Below are 22,598 nucleotides of genomic sequence, written 5' to 3'. Positions count from 1 at the left end.
TATGCTATACATTATTCTGTGAAGTGCTTATTAAAAAAAAATATTTAAAATTAAATATATTCTTTTCCTGTATCTTATAAACTTTCTTTTTGATTTCGGTATGAACATATACTGTATTTAAGTTCTCTTTTCTTGAACCAAACAATTACATGGCTACTGAAAAACACATGATTGCTCACAACATTTCAGAAATAAAAATTGTTCCTTAAAACACATGTGAAATTATTTTAGCATTTTAAATGCTGCAATAAATTGCAATGTATTCTCTATTTAAAAGCAGCACGTGTCTACTGTGTACATGCTTGATTAGCTAAACTATTTTTTTTTTTTTTTGTAAAGGTAAGACACATTTGCCGAAGTAGAGAAAAGAAAATTTAAAGTGTATCTATACCCAAAACCTTTTTTATTTTTTTTGGATAAGGGTAAGGATTGTCAGGCTTTACTGCCACCTGAAGCTCCATTGTAGAGACTACTTCACTTCCCATCTATATATATAATTATTTTGTTTCCCTGATTTCCCCTTACTTTTTCCCTCACAAAACAGAAAGTGTGAATAAATATCTCGAATGGAGCCATGGGTGGCAATAAAATCTGCCTGGGTTTCTAACCTTTACCCTTTCTATCCAAAATTAAAATAAAACATTTCAGGAATAGGAGCACATTTAATACAAATGTGAAATAGAGATGTCTATTATAATATACAAAGAGTAATTGAGATTTTTTTAGCATGCCATGTGATTTTAGAGGCCGGTAAACAGTGTGATCACTATTCACTAATTAGATAAAAGCACTTAGGGTCCCTTTAACGGAATGGGTATATGATATATGTTATCAAACCTGCTATTATAAAACAGATGCTTTCTTTAACTGGAGTGGTTCAGCGCGTGTTCGAAAATCACTGGTCAAAACTGTCCATAGTCTTTTAGTGAGGAAGCAAAAAACACAACAGATTAATGTCTCTTAGAAACCAGTCATTGTACTTATAGATCATCGTCATCATCTGTGCTGAAACTGCTCCTTCTGCTGCTTCCTTTGGAAAAATCTGGTGATGTCGCCGACAGGAAGGGGTCTGTTCCAAATGGAGACATCTCTTCTAGCATCTGTTCTTTTAAAGCAGCACTAAATGATAAATCTGTAAAGTGTGAGAGTGGATCTGAAAATCCCGTTGATCCATCACACAGGTCATTTGTTTTCCCAACAGACAGAGGAAACTGGTGAGCATAATCTTCTGGCATATTTTCTCCATATGCCTGCTGTTTAATAACTTGTGAGGCTAATTCCACGGTGCACATTGTTGGCATTGGCAGGCCGTGTGCTCGGGCCTGTATTTCAAGTTCCTACAATAGAATAATGGGAGTAAAATAAATAAATAAATAAATATTACCTTTTAAATAAACTGCTGCATTTAAATTAGCAACACTGCACTTAATCTTTTTTTTTTTTTTTTTTTTTTTTAAGTAAAGGCCTGTAATGGACCCTCAAAGATCATATACACAGTTAGTGCCTATGCTCTAGCAGGATTTGTCCTCATATGTCACTGAACCAGCAGGGATGTACTGAATTTGATCAGGAAAATATGCTGTTCATTTATCAAAATGAATGTTTATTTAGCTTAGTAAAAACGGTAGCACTGTTTTCACTTTAAATAACCAATTGTCTTCAAGGCAAAACGGGTATGTTGCATCTAGTATGGTGGAAGGGGCTTTTAAACAGGTCACAGCATCGTGCCCCAGATATTTTTCAAAAGCATCATATGAAAGAACACATCCCTTGGATCTGCCCGCTGGCAACTGGGTGCTGTGCAGTCTGCTAATTGGTTGCTTTTGAACATGCACATTTAAATGGATGCTGGGATGTGTTTTTTTTTTCACATAAAGCTCCAGAACAAAATTATTGATGGCAAATAAAGATAATAGCTTTCAAAGGAGGGCGATGACACATGGATCACGCAGACAAGTGATTGATGAATGAATGAAGTTGTTCAGACAAGAAATTAAGGTGGGCGCAAAATAGCTTCTTTAGCTTCAAAGTGTTATATTGTGGAGATGCAAGTTTGCAGGGAATTGAAGTGCAATAATAACTCACATATACACTATAGTAGTAAACAGTCGTAAAATAAACATTTTTCAGACTTCTGTGTATCAAATCAAAAATTATTGCTGAATAATTTGAAAAGAAGAGCGGCTCGGGGATCAGGATACTTCAAACGATAGCAAATAATAACAAGAGAACAGATTCTCACTAATCTTCTCTAAGTAATGTTTCCTGGAGGTAACAGGGGATGGCTAGTATACCTAATACTCTGTAGGAGCAGTTCCAGTCCATATAGCATCCTCTGACAATTAGTACACTTCCAGTACATGCACACCCAAAAGTCCACAGCAAGGTCTTCAAAGATAATGTCCCTGTAGCTGTCTGACACCCAGCATCCACAGCTGTCTGTCTCCAGCTAGGGAGACAAAATATCCTTCACCAGACCAGGACTCATGGATGATGCCCTCCTGTAAATAATCATTTAGCAATCTTTTCCAGGCCCTTATCCCAGACTGCAATTTCTTGTCTCAGTAGCTATCTCCCAGGGAAGTAATTCCAGAAGAATTGGAACCTCCTTGGAGTGGAAAAAGCACCCTGTACAGGTCTCCCAAACATTTATCACCTCTCCAGCCACCTTCTAGACTCCTCCTTCCAGAGATTGGCTGGGGCATGATGAATATTCACACTTGATATTTGACTTTCCCTGCCCTATATTTTGGAATCTTCTCCCAGAATGAGTTGAGCGAAATCAAACACCCAGTTGGGCAAGCTTGACCAGACAAGAATAATAGGTCACTGCTCCACTGACTGAAGTGAAACCAAAAACAACATTTCGCCTAGCGTCCCAACTAGAGTAGGACACTACATCAAGGTATCCTTTAATTGCCATTTTAACCTGTGTGTGATTTCTGTTATCATTATGATTTAAAAAGGATAACTGGCTTCAAGTGATTACTATCCTTAAAGCAGTTGTATACCCGCAATATTTTTTTTTTCTTTTACACCTGCAAGGCAAAAGGCATAATGAGCTAGTATGTACTGCATACTAGCTCATTATGAAATACTTACCTTGGAACGAGGTGTAGAGAACTTACCTGGTCCACGCCGAGCAAGATGTCATCTTGCCTCGGCGTGTCTTCCGGGTATCGCCGCTCCAGCGCTGTGATTGGCTGGAGCGGCGATGTCGTCACTCCCGCGCAAGCGCGTGGGTGACTTTATTCCGACAAGGTCCGGCGGCTGCCGGCCCTTTAGCTGAGGATCCACGCTGCACATGCGCCGCTGCAATCAGCGGCGCATTGTGAGGGGAATATCTCCTAAACCGTACAGGTTTAGGAGATATTTTTTTATACCTACAGGTAAGCCTTATTATAGGCTTACCTGTAGGTAAAAGTGGTAGTAAAGAGTTTACTACCACTTTAAATACATTTTCAATATTAATGACTGTATATGTATTAAATTGCCATCTGTTTACACTGAATAGTTTAAATGAGCATAGCAGACTTTGGGGACAAATAAAAATGGACAAAGGTATTTTTATTTTATATGCTAAAGATTCTTTTTATTCCTGTCTGGCACTGCAAAAAACTATGTTATCTGCCCCATTTTGAATTCTACATGTATTCCCTTTTAACTTCCAGAAAGGGGAGATAACATCAGTGCTTGTAATAAAATAAATGTTAGGCCCCCGTACACACGTCCGAGGAACTCGACGGGCAAAACTCATCGTTTTGCTCGTCGAGTTCTGTGTGAAGCCGCCGAGGTTCTCGGCGAGCCAACTTTCCTCATTGAACAACGAGGAAATAGAGAACATGTTCTCTATTTGGCTCAACGAGGAACTCGTCGGCTTCCTCGGCCGAAAGTGTACACACGCCGGGTTTCTCGGCAGAATTCAGCTCCGATCGAGTTTCTGGCTGAATTCTGCCGAGAAACTCGGTCGTGTGTACGGGGCCTAAGATGTGCCATCCTGTTTGCAGCCAGTTAGTGGTGTGAATCTTTTACCACTTTTTCCAGCATTTACTTCAACATCCATAGGCCATTGGCGCTGAGTGTGGGTCCGATGTGTAATGTCCATCCAAAACATTATTGTTGCTAGAATTATTACTGTAAAATCAAAGCAACATAATGCTAATCTGCATATTGGCTAAAATAAATGTATGTATATATACTAAAATTGCTATCATTGTTTACACATAACAATTGACAAATAAAGAAGATTGCAAAAATTATTTACTTTTTCTCAATGCAAATAATATCTATATGCCAAGGCTAGAATTATAAGTTAAAAACAAACCATTTAATAGAAATAGAGATAGACAGATGTCTATCTAGCTAGTCACGTTTTTACAACTACAAGGTGACAGCTAAGGTATGAAAAAGTTTTAGCTAATGTACTTTTGTATGATCATTTCTGAACAACCTTAAGTAAATTGTTTCCCATGATAATAATTATGTAATTATTTATCAAATGTGTGGTCCTGACAAATGTGGTTTTCAATTTTCAGATTCAGTGTTTCATAATACCCTAGGGCAGCATTTTTCAACTCAAGAAGTATCCTAAAAACTTGTCTTTAGTCTCCCCTAAAAAAAAGCAATGAAATTTCTGGCACGTGACTGTGCCTAGGTACTCATGTGCCAAAGCTTCATATGGGCTGTGTGAGAAACACTGCTTCCTCTGACTGCTGGTCTCACACGATTTGGAGACATGATATCATTACTGTATTGCTCACTTTTTTCCTTGCTTCACAAAAAAACTGCACCTGAGGACCTGCTTCTGCTTCGTTTATTTGTGCTTCCTATACCTTTCCTGCCGCTTCTTAAATTCAGCCCCCCTCAATTTAATAGATCCCCAGCCACCAGGAGTCAGGACAGAAGCTCTGACATAAGGATGCAAATCCCTGTTCCTCTATCAAGATGGCTGTCTCCACATTGACACAGTGTGGAACAAAGACATAATAGGACCATCATGGGCATAAGATAAGCAACTTGGTAACTAGCTGTTTGTCCTTTTCTTGAAATTGGGCACACCCTCCACAATACAGGTCCTCTTTAAAATATGTTTATAAGTGCAAATATTTAAAGTGCACCCCCTGGTGTGGGTCACATTATCTCAAGAGCCCTTAGATATTTTTATTAACTCAATACCGGTAGCTTTGATTTTGAGTAAGGGTTACCAAATAATTCATTAACAGTTTTAAATAACTGAACATATTTACTCACATACATTTTGTATAATACTTGGTATTTGCTTAAACTCCAACTATTGTAATGAATTTATATTACATTTTAGTATGTAAGCTACCCCATATGCCATATGCTTATGGCTTTACCTTCAGAACTATGTCATTGAAGAAAGTGTCACATGAAATTTAAGAAAACACTAAGTACTGCAAGTTTTTATACCATAATCCTCCACACCTTAAATCATTTGCGAATATATTCATCTAACTGATCTTTTTAAAAGGTTAAGCACATTTTGGAGTTGCAAAATGGCTCCAGTGCGCGATGAGAATAATAAATAAAATATCATCTGATAGAATTGATGGGGATGATTTCTGGAACTTTTTTTTTAAATATTTAACCAACCTGAATACGAAGCAGCAGTCTCCTGTTGGCCTGCTCTAATTTTTTCTGTCTGTGTTCTAATTCTCTGCCTCTTTGTTGTTCTTTTTGTAGCCATTTGATGTATTCCACTGAAGCCTTTAAAATAGTTCCTTTGTTCCAGCGCATATCACTGCAAAATGGAGAAATAACCTTTTCACAACTGTGCACATCAGCAGAATTCCTAAGAACTTACAAAATCTTTTACATTAACCTGAAATAATGATTTACATGACTATTATTCACTGTTAGATATTATTGCTTCTGAATGGAAATTTTAATAGAATAGTTAAGAAGTCCTTATATAGTAAAATTGATCCTGGAATGAAAATATGTGTCAAAAGAAACTAATAGAGAGACTTTTTTGTGAGAAAGCTAAATGTATTATCATGATTCCACCATTACAGTTTTTAAATTTTAAGTGAAAATTGCTTTTATTATTAACTCTCAGATTAAAATCTATGTTCAGTACTTATACATTAATGGAGAAGAAAATGTACATTGCCAAGGACTTCAGATTACATTTTAAAGATCATTTCAAGAATAATATTCTTTATATGTGGCTCTTTTCAGGAAGAGGAGATGGTTCCTTTGTTCGGAATAAAATAAACTAAGTTAGGAATAGTGATTGTTATTTAAATTATTACATTATATGAAATTAAAATCTTGTCTGTCTATTTTATTTTTCACCAGGGATTACCAAACCTGTTTGGCTGTGTTTAATTGTATCTGTAAAATTAAAGAAACACCTAGTATGAATATATCTCACATCTGTTTCAATAAAATAAAAGCAAAAACTGGTGCTTGCTGATGCATCTTTTTTTTTCCCTGATATATATAATAATAATAATATAATATTATATATATAGTTTTCCCTTACTACCTGGTTTGATACTTGTTTTCTTTATACACTCACCGGCCACTTTATTAGGCACATTTTGCTAATACCTGATGGGACCACCTTTTGCCTTCAAAACTGCCTTAATTCTTCATGGCATAGATTCTACAAGGTGGAAACATTCCTCAGAGATTTTGGTCTATATTGACATGAGAGCATCACGCAGTTAAAAATGGGTGTACTTGCAGGCTGCTATGTTATGCTGTTAAGTGCTATGAGACTACAAAACATACTCAGTGGATCACTCAAACCTATACACACTCTTTAAATGTATATCAATGTGCAAAATTATATTCAAAAAGTGGTGCCGCGCTCCCTAACACTAATGTCTTAGTATCCCTTTAAATCTGCTTGCATAGCAATTTCCACAGTTTGAATTAGTGGCAAGGATGGGAAGTGTCATCATAATGGGGGATTGTTATTAGCAAGACATAGACTGGGTGGAAGGAACCGTGGATTTGTCTAAGACTCGCCAGTTCTTAAATGTCTTGCTGGACAATTTAATGCGTCAGATGACAGATGCACCAACTAGAAAGAAAGCATCACTAGATCTACTGATTACCAACAATACAGACCTGATCATCAGACCTGATGAAGCTATGAATAAGCACTGTATGGTAGTGTGAAATGTGTTAGCTCTTTTCCTGATTTTTTGCTGTGACATATTCATGTTGTGACCAGTTTTTATTAAAAGGAACACATTTTTATTTTTGGAGTGCGGTCATCCCGGTTTTTCTCTACACATTTTTACAGACCTGATCACGGTTGTGGAAATACTGGGCAATTTGGGAAACAGTGATCACAGGTCAATTAGTTTCAGTATAAATCACACAAATGGGAAACATAAGGGGAATTCAAAGACACTGAATTTCAAAAGAGCCAACTTCCCTAAACTACAAACCTTGCTAGAAGATATTAAGTGGGATAAAATCGTAGGAACAAAGAACATGGAGGAGAGATGGTTTTGATTTAAGAGCATATTAAAAAAGGGCATTAGCCAGTGCATCCCACCGGAAAATAAATTTAAAAGAGCGAACAAAAGTTCTGGGTGGCTTAACGCCAATGTAAAAATGCATATAAAGGCAAAGGAAAAGGCCTTCAAAAAATACAAGGCTGAAGGATCATCATCAACATTCAATCTTTACAAAGAATGCAACAATAAATGTAAGGGTACAATTAGGGTGGCTAAGATAGAACAGGAAAGACACCTAACAGAGGAGAGCTAAAAAAATTCAAGAAATTCTTTAAGTTTATAAACAGTAAAAGAGGGAGGACAAACCATATTGGCCTCATAAAGAATGAGGAAGGGAATTTGGTTACAAAGGTTGGTGAGATGGCAAAGGTAATTAATTTATTCTTCTCCTTAATCTTCACAAGGGAATCGGGGGGCTTCAGTAACCAAAATTGCAGTGTTTATCCTTATGCCACATCACAGGAAAAGAGACTTGAAAAACTTAACATCAATAAGTAACTGGGACCAGATGGCTTGCACTCGAGAGTCCTTAGGTAACTCAGTCAAGTAATTGCCAGACCATTGTTCCTAATTTTTACTGACAGTCTACTGACTGGAATGGTACCAGCTGATTGGAGAAAAGCCAACGTAGCACCAATATTTAAAAAAGGGCCAAAATATATCCCTAAGAATTACAGACCAGTTAGCCTAATATCAATAGTATGCAAGCTCTTGGAGGGGATGATAAGAGACTATACTCTATATAAGATTTTAGTAATACAAACTGTATCATTAGCAGTAATCATCATGGATTCATGAAGAATCATTCTTGCCAAACCAATCTATTAACCTTCTGTGAGGAGGTGAGCTGCCATCTAGATAAAGGGAGGCCCGTAGACATGGTGTATCTGAATCCATGCTTGTTACTGCTAATGATACCATTTTCATTACTAAAATCTTGTATATGAGCCTGCCCCCCCCCTTTGTCCCCACTGGCATCGCTAGGAGGGTTCCTCTGGTTCCAAAACTGGGAGAACAAGCGAGCTTCTTTGGAGCTTGGGCAGATGACAGGAATAACTGTTGGCGCTGTATAATAAAATCCTGTTTAATAATAATAATAATAATAATTCCAGCTGTGGTAAACTGCTGAGAGATGGCAAAATGATACCCTTTGAATCTCTGGAGGGTAGGACTGGGAGACCTCAGTTGAACTTATGGTGATACAGACAGTTGCACCACTATTTTGAGGTACATGGTAGCCCCATAAGAGATATTAAACTGCTTACACCTTTTGAGGGGCTGTTCACAGCGGAGGAACCAATCCTGCTAATGATTTTGGAGCTCTACCTGCTGCTGGGGTCCTCGGCCCCGGCCTCCAAACCCAACACTGATTCACTCAGACCAACCTAGGCGATAGTCAACAATATGCACCCCCAGACCGGAGCATAGACTGCGTGCATTGCACATTCACTTTTTACAGGAGGGGTGGCTGCCTGGCGGCTGATGGTCCGGAGCGGGCCATGTCAAATCCTCATAAACTCAAGGTGAGATCCTGTCTTTTTTCCTCCAATCCTCTGCCCCATCCTCCCTTTTTTTTTTCTCTTCTTCTCCCTCACACTCTTTCTCCTTCTCCTCCTTTTCTGCTTATTAGTTGTTGCCGCTAGAGGGTTTTGACATTAAAAGGCCTGATGCCAGGCACCCTAAGATGACTAGGATAACGTGAAGCGGTAAAGGTCATTGACCAGCATGTCCGTCACATGGGGCCCCGGGAGCTTGGGTGCAGCATGAGGTCGGGTAAAGCGCTGGAGGAGGTTAGCAGGAGGCTCTGGTTGCCCCCCTCTTCCGGTGTGGAGCCCGGGCAGGGGTGTTCTAGGGCAGACCCTGCACCACATTCTCCCCCAGTGGGTGGGATGGACACAGTGTAGGTGATGGGTTAAATAAAGGGACAGTGGGCCTAGTTGGCTACTGCGCCATAGGTAACCAAGTCCTTATGCCAGCAACAATTAGATGACAGGAGCGCTAGGGCCCTGTACTCTGAATATATGCATAACCTTCATAATGTTATATTCTACTCTGTTTCCATATGTTTCGCCTTCTATTATTGTTGCTGAACAATGAAAATGTTGTCACCGTTGAGCACATAATGTTCCATGTTCATAAAGCTGTGACCGTGTCTAATAAAAAAAGTTTATACAAAAAAAAATCTTGTATACAGTATAGTTCCTTATCATCCCCTCCAAGAGCTTGCATATTATTGATGTTAGGGTAACTGGTTTGTAATTGCCAGGGATGTATCTTGGCCCTTTTTTAAATAAGGGAAAGAGAAATTACCACTCCAGGTGGGTCTGCTGGACAATCAGTAGCTGCTCAGGAGACCAGGAGTGCCGGCAATGCACAAGGCAAAATTTAGAAACTGAAATGATGGACAGCCACACCTCCAAAAAAAACCTTAGGTTGTCTTTATTTTAAAAAATTGGATGAAAAATGCACTACAAATAACAGCAAAGGGTGAAATACAGCCTACGCGTTTTGCACTGCGATCAGTGCTTAGTCATGGCTGACACTGATCGCAGTGTGAAACGCATAGGCTGTATTCCACCCTTTGGTGTTATTTGTAGTGCTTTTTTATCCAATTTTTTTAAACTAAAGACAACCTAAGGTTTTTTTTGGAGGCGCGGCTGTTGATCCTTTCAGTTTCTACATTTTGCGCTTTTTTAAATATTGGTGCTACATTGGCTTTTCTCCAATCAGCCGGTACCATTCCAGTCATTAGGCTGTTCGTAAAAATAAGGACCCTCGGGTGCAAGCCATCTGGTCCAGGTGATTTATTAATGTTACGTTTTTCAAGTCTATTTTTAATTCTGCGAAAAATGGCATACATTCACCATTTATACACACATTGATACCAACCTGGCACATTAGGCATGCAGGCTGGTATTTCCATATCAAAATGGCTATGAATGACTCAGCCAACAACCTGCTCTATTACTGCTTGCCTGTATGCTCTTAAGCAGGTTTAAAAAAAAAAGATACAAGTATTGGAGTTACCCTTTTAAGTTGGGGCAGCCAGTTTTTTGTGTGAGGGGTACAGATTTTTTCCTGGAGGAAAGTGTGAGCAGTTTAAAAGGACATCTTGTAAACAAAACACAAAGTCCATCAATTAAAGATAATGCATGGTGGTTTGAAAATTCTTGTTTTCAAGAGTTTAAAACATTTATGGATTAAAAAAGAATATAGTATGAAAACCACTTGAAGGAATGATAAGGGACTGTATTCAAAAATGTGATGATGAAATAACATTAGAAGTAACCAACATGGATTTATGAAAGATCATTCTTGCCAGACCAATATTTAACATTCTATGAGGAGGTAAGCTGTAATTTGGATAGAGAAAGGAATGTGGATGTAGTTGTGATTAGGGAACCCCAGGTCTCTGTCCCGGGACCAATTCTGTTCAAATCGTTCATAAATAATTTTAATGTTTGTATAAATAGTTTTATCTCAGTGTTTGCTGATGATATAAAACTAGGCAGCACAATAACTTCACAACAGGATGTAACAACTTTACAAGAAGGTGTGGGCAGCTATATGGCAAACCAGGTTTAATGTTAAATTTTTTTTAAATATACATGCAAGTTACTCACTAGGGCGAGATACTCTGGGGGATTTGAGGATAGAAAGGGATCTGGGGGTCCTAGTAGATCACTGACGAAGCAATACCATGCACAGCACTACCTGCCTGGAGTTTGTATGTTCTCACTGTGCCTGCATGAGTTTCCTCCGGGTACTCTGGTTTGCTGGTAGGTTAATTGGCTCCTGTCTAAATTGGCCCTAGTATGTGTATGTATGAATGTGAGTTAGGGCCCTCAGATTGTAAGCTCCTTAAGAGCGTGGTCTGATGTGAATGTACAATATGTGTAAAGTCAAGTGCTGTGTAAATTGATGGCTCTATATTAGTACCTGCAATAAATAAATAAAATACAATTTGTGATCAATGTAAAAAAATGCACACAGAACTCAATGAATCGGAGAAATAACTTATTGCTTTGTTTAGTAGATGGCTCAATCAGAGGTTTCAGTGAAAGACAGTTGTGACTAAGTAGGAGTTACTTTAATTTTATATGACATGTTTGAAGGACCTAGGAGAAACTGAGCTATTTTCAAGGAAACATTTCTTTCTCTACTTGGCAGACCTCCAAAGAATGCAGGAAATGTGATCCAAGTATATCGTACATCGGCGCATGCGCAGAAGAAATCCTTGTATGGGCAATTGTAAATATCTCCTAAACCGTGTAGGTTTAGGAGATATTTGCAGCACCTACATGTAAGCCTTAATCTAGGCTTACCTGAAGGTGAAAGTGTGTTGTAAGGGTTTACAAGCACTTTAAGTTGTCAAAATAAAGCAAAACAACAATTAATATCATACATTTGTAGATAGAGCATCCTCTGTTTCAGAGAGTAAACTAACCTCTGAAAAACTCCCCTAAGTTACACACTTTGGCCCGGATTCACAAAGCACTTACGCCGACGTATCTCGAGATACGCCGCATAAGTGCAAATATGCGCCGTCGTATCTGTGCGCCGTGCCCACAAACTAAGATACGCCAGAAAATAGGCTTCATCCGTCCGACGTAACTTGCCTACGCCGGCGTATCGTGGGCGCATATTTAGGCTGGGCGTATTTGCCGCTCCCATTGATTTTCTAGGCACATATGCAAATGAGGGAGATACGGCAATTCACGAACGTACTTGCGCCTGGTGCATAATATACGCGGTTTGCGTAAGTCGTACTTCCGACGTTAAGTTATTCCCCATATATGAGGCGCAAAGGTATGGACCAGGGAACACAAGCCGTCGTATTTTACATTGTTTACATTGTACGTAAATATGGCTGGGCGTAGGTTACGTTCACACCGTAGGCAGTGATCCGTTGTATCTTAGGCATTCGTTCCGACGTGATTCTGAGCATGCGCACTGGGATGCGTCCACGGGACGACGCATGCGCCGTTCGTTATTCGTAGCTATCTGGCGCTTGGCCCATCATTTGCATGGGGTCACGCCTCATTAGCATGGCTCACGCCCACTTCCACTTATGACGACTTACGCCTAAGAAACCCAGCGCAGATTTGGCAGTACTGGCTTTGTGAATCCAGTGCTTGCCTCTCTGCACTGCGCCAGCGTAGCATAAAAAAGATACGCTACGGCGGCATAAATATGCGCCGATGTATGTGAATCCGGGCCTTTTTGTTTATTCAATTATAGGGTTCAGCTGGGCTTAAAGCAGGGAATGAAATTGTTTGAGTTCAGCTGTCAGTCCCGACTTCTGGGCGATTTCAGAGACATCTCTGTGGGTTGCTGCACAGATGTCAATGTAAATCGCACCCCAAACTACTTTTGGGAATCGCAAATGCAGTGTCGCACCGATTCGGACGTGCCATTGCAGGCAATTGCCGCAGATTTGACATGCGTTTTGACATGTCAAATTACATGCCAAATCTCTCCAATGTGAACCAGGGCTAAAGATATAAAAATACTTTCGATAATTATATACTGTATATACATATACACAGTTCACTTGAGCGACTAAAGTAGGGATGATGTTTATTTCCCCTATGTTTCACAGTAAGCTTTGGCAAGAAAATATAGGAAATATGTTATGTATTTTAGGGCCAAATACATACAGAAGACTGCAGGTCCATACCTACAGCTGCCTCAGTCCAGTGGAGAACCTCAGGGAGAGAGTAAAGCATCCTCAATATTATATTCCAAGGTACCTGTCTTGTATGTATAGTATCACAACCAGATCAAGCTTCTGAATGTACCCAGTTCTTGTTCCAATTTGCCTAACTTCTTGAGACCTCCCCAGCACATTTCTCTGCTATGGATTAAAGGGGTTGTAAAGGTAAAAAAAAAATCCCTAAATAGCTTCCTTTACCTTAATGCAGTCCTCCTTCACTTACCTCATCCTTCGATTTTGCTTTTAAATGTCCTTATTTCTTCTGAGAAATCCTCACTTCCTGTCCTTTTGTCTGTAACTACACACAGTAATGCGGCACTTTCTCCCTGGTGTGGGGAAAGCCTCTTGAGGAGGGAGGGGGCAAGCAGGATTGTCAGGACGCTATCTACTTTGCAGATAGAGAAAGGAGCTGTGTGTTAGTGGGTGTCCTGACACTCCTGCTCACCCTCTCAAGAGGCTTTCTCCACACCAGGGAGAAAGTGTTGCATTACCGTGTTTTGTTACAGACAGAAGAACAGGAAGTGAGGATTTCTCAGAAGAAAAATAAGAACATTTAAAAGCAAAATCAAAGGATGAGGTAAGTAAAGGAGGACTGCACTAAGGTAAAGGAAGCTATTTAGGGAAAACATTTTTACCTTTACAACCCTTTTAACACACCTTTTTGAGGTGGACTAAGGAAGAGAGACAGCTTAGAATAAAGAAGCACTATTAATTAATTTATATTATACTCTACTTGCTTATGACCACCAACAGACATATCATTGATTTAGTGATTTAAGGCATCCTTTGAAATTATACAGTGACTGTAACAGAGATGAGATTGCAGATGTCTATGGATAAATAGTGAGTTCCCATAAATGTGCTCTATTTAGGGTATCAATACCTCGGAACACAATATTGGGAACTCTTTACTCTCCTCCTGCGCTCCCCCACTGGACCGAGCGAGATGTGGGTATGGGCTTGTAGTATCCTGTATGTATTGGGTTTTAAACTACATAATATCGTACCTCTATCTTCCTGGCAAAGCTCACTGCAAAATGCAATGAAGAAACAGAAACAACCTTTACTTGAGTCACTGAAGCTAGCTGGGCAGATAAGCAAATATCCTGAAGTTTTATAGACTCTCATTTACAAATAAAATTGAGCAAGTTTACTTTGCACAGTAAATTTTTACTTTGCAAGGAAATTTTAACTTACAATAGCTTAATTAATAAAGAGAAACATCTAATAACATGCAAGCAAAAAGTCTGCTTTAGTTGGGTATTGTTTTGAAAGTCAATTATCACCATGGCTGATCCTCCCTATAGGCTCACTATGCAAGCCGCTTAGGGCCCCGCAAATCTGCAAAGGGCCCCCCAAATTACTAGAGGCCCCGCCTGGTGAGAAGTCATTTTTGCCCCCTCACCCCGTTTCTAAACTCGCTGGCTGAGTCATTTCCGACAGCAGAACACCCCCTCCCCCGCTTCTCAACTTTCTTTAATGTGACATGTCACTGTCGTCAGCGCCCCCTGCTTCTCATTTTTAATGTGCCATGTCATTTTGCTTAGGGCCCCAGGGAGGTCAGGATCGGCACTGATTATCACCACAAGGAGAAAATTTCCTTGCAAGGTGAACATGCTTTCTTTCTTCAGTAAATCAGGGTCGACGTGTGATGGCAGATAAAGGGGGTTGATTTATTAACCGTTTAACGACCGCCGCATGTACATATACGTCGGCAAAATGGCACGGACAGGCAGAATGACGTGCCCGCAGACGTGGGTCGGAGGTCCGATCGGGACACCCCCAGTACATGCGGCGGTCGGAAATCGTCGGGAAGCGATCCGGGATGAGGGGGCGGCTATTGGTTTCTAGCCACCCCCTCGCGATCGCTCCCCAGAGCTGAAGAACGGGGAGAGCTGTATGTAAACACGGCTTCCCTGTGCTTCACTGTGGCGGCTGCATCGATCGTGTCATCCCTTTTATAGGGAGACACAATCGATGACGTCAGAGCTACAGCCACACCCCCCTACAGTTGTAAACACACACTAGGTGAAACATAACTCCTGCAACTGTCATTTTCACAATAAACAATGCAATTTAAATGCATTTTTTGCTGTGAAAATGACAATGGTCCCAAAAATTTGTCAAAATTGTCCGAAGTGTCCGCCATAATGTCGCAGTCACGGAAAAAAATCGCTGATCGCCGCCATTAGTAGTAAAAAAAGAATAGTTAATAAAAATGCAATAAAACAATCCCCTATTTTGTAAACGCTATAAATTTTGCGCAAACCAACCGATAAACGCTTATTGCGATTTTTTTTTACCAAAAATATGTAGAAAAATACGTATCGGCCTAAACTGAGGAAAAATTTTTTTTTTATATATATTTTTGGGGGATATTTATTATAGAAAAAAGTAAAAAATATTGTATTTTTTTCTAAATTGTCGCTCTATTTTTGTTTACAGCACAACAAAATAAATACCGCAGAGGTGATCAAATACCACCAAAAGAAAGCTCTATTTGTGGGAAGAAAAGGACGCAAATTTCGTTTCGGTACAACATTGCATGACCGCGCAATTACCAGTTAAAGCAGCGCAGTGCCAAATTGTAAAAACACCTCTGGGCATTTAGCTGCATATTGGTCGGGGCTTAAGTGGTTAAAGGCAAACATATTTTTACAAGGGATGTTGAACTTTGCAAGGGAGTGTGCCCTAGAGCTTAGTGAACGAGGTGAAACTCTGCTGACTTCCATCTTCCAATCAGTGCAAGCAAACATTCGTTGTTGTTTTTTTCTTCAATGCGTTTGGGTATTCTTTGCAAAACTGAAATCTCACCACATTAACTAAGCTCTGGGGAAAATTCCCTTGCAAAGTGACCAGACTCTATTTCTTTATTAAATTGATTCAGTAGGTAAGAGCAAGGAAAAAATTAAAATAATTGAAGGTTCTAAGTTTGCAATCTTTACAATTTGCTTAGACAAAACTTCTAGAAAATGTATAACCTCCATGCTAAGAATACAAGTTATAAATTAAAACATGTATCTTCTATTTTCTTCAGCTGCAGACACATTAAAACTTTGTACTCACGGATCATTTGACTTTGGGATCATTGTTCCAAGTTCTTTAATCCTGTAGTTAATGTTATAGCGTCGTCGTCGTTCAACTGTTGAAACAATACATTTTAATAATGGTTTGTTAATCGATATTAGTACATTGAGCATTTATCTATCTATGAATATGGTTTTGTCCAGTTCAGCAGGAACCAGCTGAATTTTGATCTGTGTATAGCCCTCTCTGTTAAACAGAAGCCAATCGTTAGATCAGTTTCTGTTGAAGAGAGTTGGGCAAATGATTTGGCTCGGGCTCGAGTCCTCCCAAACATCGCCTGTTCACCCATTTGGCAAACACCCACATTTGCGGGGCACTCGGAGGGATGTTTGCCCATTGAGCGCCCCACAATGCACTGCGCACTTCACAGTGCATTCTATGGCCCTAAATGGATGAAGCAATGAACCTGGCCTCTGGGCTTTGCTCAATCAGGACACAGAGCACTGTCATGATGACTTTGCCCAATCATGGCTCAGTGCTCATAGTCCCACCCCACACTATAAAAAATGTCTTCCCACAGGAAACTTTTGCAGTGTGATGGTGGACTGGAGATGTGTTCTGCAGCAACAGCCACCTGGAAACTGGTAACATCACAAACCAGCCAACGCTGTAACCTGGCCTAGGCCAACAAGGCCCAGGCCTAGAGCAGCACTTTGCAGTGGGCAGCACGGAAAGAGTACCCGCCGGCTTGTGATACACTGTTAGTGTAGCGCCAGTCATATGGGGCGGACTGGGCTGAGAGGGGCAAATTAGTTTAGTGCCCCCATAAAGTGGCTTCACTGCTTCCGGTATGCGGGCAGCCATAATTCCACAACCCTCTGCTTCTGATTTTGACTGTTCTATCATCCTGGACCACAAACCTTCCTCACTGTGCTATATGTTTTCTGCTGCACCAATGGCATGGTTATATCTTCTTAGTCCGCTCCATCAAATTATCAGAAATGTGTGCTTAAAGTAGAACTATAGGCAACACTTTTTTTTTCATTTTGGATAGAGTAAGGGAGGGTTATAGCCCCTGTCGGTTTATTTTTTACCATCCCTGTCCAATTGCAGAGATTTCTCTTCACTTCCTGCCCCATAGCCAAACAGGAAGTGAGAGGAAATCTATGCAAATTAAGGGAATTCATTGCCCCCCCAAGCCCTCAGAACTAGTGTACCCACTCTCAAACAAATCAAATTGTGAATTTTAAAACGCCAAACGTACTACACCAAGAGGCCCCCCCATCCCGCATCCACATATTACTGGAAATGCTGGAGAAGGAAGGACCCTCCCCCACTTCGAAGGACCTAGCATTCCACCATATCTTTCAATGCTGCTTACCTTACAGCAGTAAGGTAAGAAGGTAGTACACCCACGGGTGTTACTTACACCGAAGAGCCACCTCTCACAGAAGTCACAGTGCCATCTGTGAGGCCTCGTACACACGACCAGTTTCCTCGGCAGAAGGAGGAAACCGGTCGTGTGTACATTTTTCAGCGAGGAAACTGTCGAGGAACTCGTCTTGCCAAAAAGAGAGCATGTTCTCTTTTTCCTCGACGGGAATGGAGAAAATTGGTTCGTCGAGTTTCTCGACAAGCCTAACAAGAACTCGACGAGGAAAACGATGTGTTTCCCCCGCCGAGTTCCTCGGTCGTGTGTACGAGGCCTCACTGTTACAGAGTACCAGCAACACTACACTCTGCACCCTGGATCCAGAGGAATTGATTTTCCCCTTCTGAGATTCACCAGCACTACACTCACAATGGACTTTATTTCCATGTGTTTCTAATTCTACACGCATTGTTTTTTATTCGAATTATTATCAATTTTTGAATATTTATTATCATTGCACTTTATATCATTGCACCTGTAGTCACTTGTTTGCAGCACAGCAGCACTTTATATATTTATTTATATAATTTTATATAATTTATTCTCTCTGCATTCATATATCTAGGTTTATATGTTATTTCATGAGGGAGCGCAACACCACGATTTGTTTTTTTTTGTGATTGTTTCGTGGGTAGTGTTTGACCCTTACTGTGTTTGCGGCACCCTTGAGAAACTCTTTTTACCCATAATAGTGCAGGAATACTCCCGTTTTACACTCAAAACTTTTTAGGGTGGGTCTTAAAAATCAAGGGGTGTGGCCTTGACAGAAAGGGGTGGGTCATATTTAAATTAGGGAGTGCATGAGTTTAGTCAGGCCTAGGGCAGCACAAAACCTAAATACACTACTGAGACCAGCATACATATTTTCTAGGGTTGTCCTGATACCGATACTAGTATCGGTATCGGGACCGATACTGAGCATTTGCGTGAGTACTTGTACTCGCGCAAATGCTCCCGATGCTTTCCCCCCCGAGAGCGGGTGGAGAGGGGGTGGAGAGTGGGTGAAGAGCGGGCGGAGAGCGGAGAAGAGCAGTCCTCGGGTATGGAGGAGAGGAGAGCTGCTGCCGCTGCCACCTAGTCCCCAAAGAGAAAGCCAAGCCCCCCCGCCGCTGTCGTCTAGTTGAATGGCGCTCGGGGAACATAACAGCTTTCATTTGAATAGCTGTGTGTTCCCCGCCGCACCTCATCATATATAGCCCCTCCCCCTTGTCCGGGCACTTTGATAGACAGATCACCCTTCCCAGGATTGGATGGGTGATCTGTCTATCAAAGTGCCCGAGCAAAGGGGAGTGTCTATATATGACGAGGCGCGGCGAGGAACACACAGCTATTCAAATGAAAGCTGTTATGTTCCCCGAGCGCCGATCAACTAGACGGCAGCGGCGGGGGCAGGGGGCTTGGCTTTCTCTTTGGGGACAGAAGGCTGCATTTAGGGACACAGGGCTTCATTTAGGGACATGGCTGCATTTAGGGACATGGCTGAATTTGGGGACACAAGGCTGCATTTAGGGACATGGCTGCATTTAGAGACATGGCTGCTTTTAGGGACATGGTTGCATCTAGGAACATGGCTGCATTTAGGGACATGGCTGCATTTAGGGACAAGGCTGCATTTAGGGACATGGCTGCATTTAGGCACATGGCTGCATTTGGGGACACAAGGCTGCATTTCGGGACATGGCTGCATTTAGGGACATGGTTGCATTTAGGGAAAATGCTGCATTTAGGGACATGGCTGCATTTAGGGACAAGGCTGCATTTAGGGACATGGCTGCATTTGGGGACACAAGGCTGCATTTAGGGACAAGGCTGCATTGGGGGACACAAGGCTGCATTTAGGGACATGGCTGCATTTAGGGACAAGGCTGCATTTGGGGACACATGGCTACATTTTTTTAAAAAAGTATCGGTAATCGGTATTGGCGAGTACATGAAAAAAAGTACCGGTACTTGTACTCGGTCCTAAAAAAGTGGTATCGGGGAAAACCCTAATATTTTCCAAAAGGATCTTCAAGTAACCTCCAAAAGTTTTTACTCAAGGAGTGCAATGTTTAAAGGCCACGCAGGACCACTTCCTCAGGCATGTGATCCTTGAATAAAAACTTTTGGATGTTATTCAAAGATCCCTGGTGTTCTGCCAAATATGTACATTGATTTGTTCAAATATTTCACCCTTAGTCTGTGGGTTCATGCACTAACTAAACCTGTTAGATTTTTAAAACACAAACCGCATAATAACCAAATGTATTCCATAATACAGATACCAGATTAACCCCTTATTTCAGTACATTCTACATTTTATAACAAAGATATGGTGAACAGAGACAAGTAATTTGCCACAGGGTTTATGACTGATACCTGTTTCTGACATTTGTCTCTGTCACCATAGAAGTTGGTCCTTTCTATCTCTGCCACTCATCTGCTGCAATCTAGCTCAAACTCTCTTGTCAGATGACATTAACTATTCCTTATGACAAATTCTGTTGACCTTTTTTAAAAGCCCAAAGGCCAGATAAAAGATTTGATAGTTTCAAGTCATAAACATATTTCTGTTTAACTATAAGCAGTTTAAATATTAATGCATAATCATTATATTTTCAGATGAGCTATCAACAAGTTATGATTGTCACTGAATTATTCCTGCAATTGGAGATAGACATGCAATACTTACTAAGATTATGATTGTCTTTTTTCTGCCTCTCTTTGGCCATTGTTCTTGTATCTGTTTCTAACAAAAATGTCAGCATTAATACAGGAAGCTTACGCATGTGTAACAAATAAAATACACAATATGATTGGTATATCAAATATTATCTCAGATTTTGCTTAACAGTGGTCCTCCAAATGTATTTGACCAAACAGTCAGAACTGAGTTTAGTGAAAGGTAAATTGTATTGGCTACTTTTGGTTTCTGAGCTTTCCTCTTTTTGAATAAGCTTGCTAATTTGTCAACGCAGCTGTGCCTGGCCAAAAAATTATATATATATTTTTTTTATTATTACATTAATTTCCCAGTTGATCTTATTGAAGAGAAATAAGGAATGATTTGCCGAATAGTAAAATATGGAAAAAACTTTTCTTTGTGCAATCTAAAATCAATTTGGTGTACAAGTAAAGCTGCTGGTTTACTCCTGGCTTTGCCCAGCTTCCTCCCTTCACATTACAGTAATGGAACTGCCAACAAGCAAGTGTTACAGCAGAGACGTTTCATTTGCCACCTACAGAAGAAATATGACATTCAGGAGTCCTGCTGAAATTGTAAAGCAAGCAACGAGTGGCTAGGAGTACTACTATAAGTAAATTCTGATAATATTGAAGAAAATCCTGTAATGACTGGCTGACCGAAATAAAATATCTTTGTTTTTTTTAAAAGGGTTAAAGGGGTTGTAAAGGTTCATGTTTTTTCACCTTAATGCATCCTATACATTAAGGTGAAAAAATACCTGGCAATAATGGGCCCCCCAGCCCCCCCCCGTTATACGTACCTGAGCCAGTTCACTTGCTCAGCACGTACCCGGCATCCTCTTCTCCATAGAGTCCTGGCTTTGACTGGATAGATTAATAGCAGTGCAGCCATTGGCTCCCGCTGCTGTCAATCAAATCCAATGACGTGGGCCCCCGGGGGGGCGGGGCCGAGTCATATACTCTGCGTTTATGGACACCGAGTGTATGACACAGGAGCGTGCCTGCAAGGTAACCCCATCGGGAGAGAGCTTCCCAGAGGGGGTTAGCTAATGCGAGGAGGAGCTGCGAGAGCCGCCGTGGGAACCCAGAACAGACGGATTGGGGCCACTCTGTGCAAAACAAATTGCACAGTGGAGGTAAGTATGACATGTTTGTTATTTTAAAAAAAATGAACCTTTAGTACCAGTTTAAGCAAGCCATATGTGGATCAGTTCAATGTAGAAGTGGGAATCCTCCACTGTGTCATTGTATTCTGATGGCAGGGAGTTGCCTATTGCGTGCAGTGCTGATTGAGTAAAAATATACAGACAGGGTGGTTGAACTCGATAGATAAACTTCTGTTCAACCACAGTGGCCACACATGGATCAAAATTCAGCTGATCCTTGTTGAACCATCCAAAAATCCATATATGACCAGCTTTAGAATCAAGATGGCATTAAAACTGTGATGGTTCAGTATGAATAAACCATTAATAAGGCAGAAATATGCACAAAATATGACTATAGTAGTGGTTTGCGTTTCTTCTTCATTCCCTAAAAAGCAACCCTAAAATAACACAACTTCTCTTGGTTAACATTTCCATTTAATCTAAATGCAAAAACTATTGGAAGGGGGAAAAAATAGCTTTTCTTGGCAGATAGTCAGATTTATAGTTTGTTTCCTTACACAAAGTGTATTTAATCATCCCGCCATAGCTCTGGCTTCTTGCATTCCCTAGTTCAATTCTAATCAGATTTCTTACATATTTTTACTGAAGGAACTCGTGTTTCAATTCCATGACATTAATAAACAGTAAAGGGTTTTGAGAATGCTGAGTACTAATTGAATGTAACTTTTCAAGCTGTTAATCCGCTAATATAGATACTTATTGAATGGATTTTTTGTAAGCTCTAAAAAGCCATTTGTTCTATCATGAAACGCATTTAATAGGAGATAATTAATTTATGCAGTTGATCTGAAGCCAACATTTGAAAGAATCTTGTGTTTCCCAAAATAATTTGATTTGAAAAATGCATGATGTTCATAATGAGCACAAGGGAGCTATTGTTCATAAGTTTCTAAACTAAGAGCACCGAGTAAACATGCTTGTTGATCTTTGATCTGTCTTTACTAAAATAGCTGGCTTTAAAAATGAGCAGCTGTCATTTTATAGATTATTAGTATCATTCATGAGCAAAAAGCACTATTTTGATGGTGCTGTATAGTTATAGGGAGATATGCTCGGGTTCAATTCCA

General features: G+C 40.3%; 1 protein-coding gene across 3 annotated transcripts in view; it reads right to left on the bottom strand.

The window, feature by feature from the left end:
* Nucleotides 1–492: 492 nt before the first annotated feature.
* TFEC (transcription factor EC) overlaps nt 493–22,598 on the bottom strand; it is a 106,406-nt gene continuing 84,300 nt past the window's right edge. For 2 of the 3 annotated variants that reach the window (XM_040343780.1, XM_040343778.1), the window contains exons 5-8: nt 20,349–20,405; nt 16,285–16,360; nt 5,617–5,764; nt 493–1,337 (exon numbers count right to left, since the gene is read on the bottom strand). In XM_040343780.1, coding sequence (XP_040199714.1) covers nt 981–1,337; nt 5,617–5,764; nt 16,285–16,360; nt 20,349–20,405 — 638 coding nt within the window. In that variant the 3' untranslated portion in view covers nt 493–980. The remainder of the gene's footprint in view (nt 1,338–5,616; nt 5,765–16,284; nt 16,361–20,348; nt 20,406–22,598) is intronic. The other variant, XM_040343781.1, reaches the window with a different exon arrangement.

This window comes from Rana temporaria, chromosome 3 (assembly GCF_905171775.1).
Source record: "Rana temporaria chromosome 3, aRanTem1.1, whole genome shotgun sequence".
Classification (NCBI taxonomy): Eukaryota; Metazoa; Chordata; class Amphibia; order Anura; family Ranidae; genus Rana; species Rana temporaria.
This window is presented reverse-complemented; position numbering and strand designations above follow the sequence as displayed.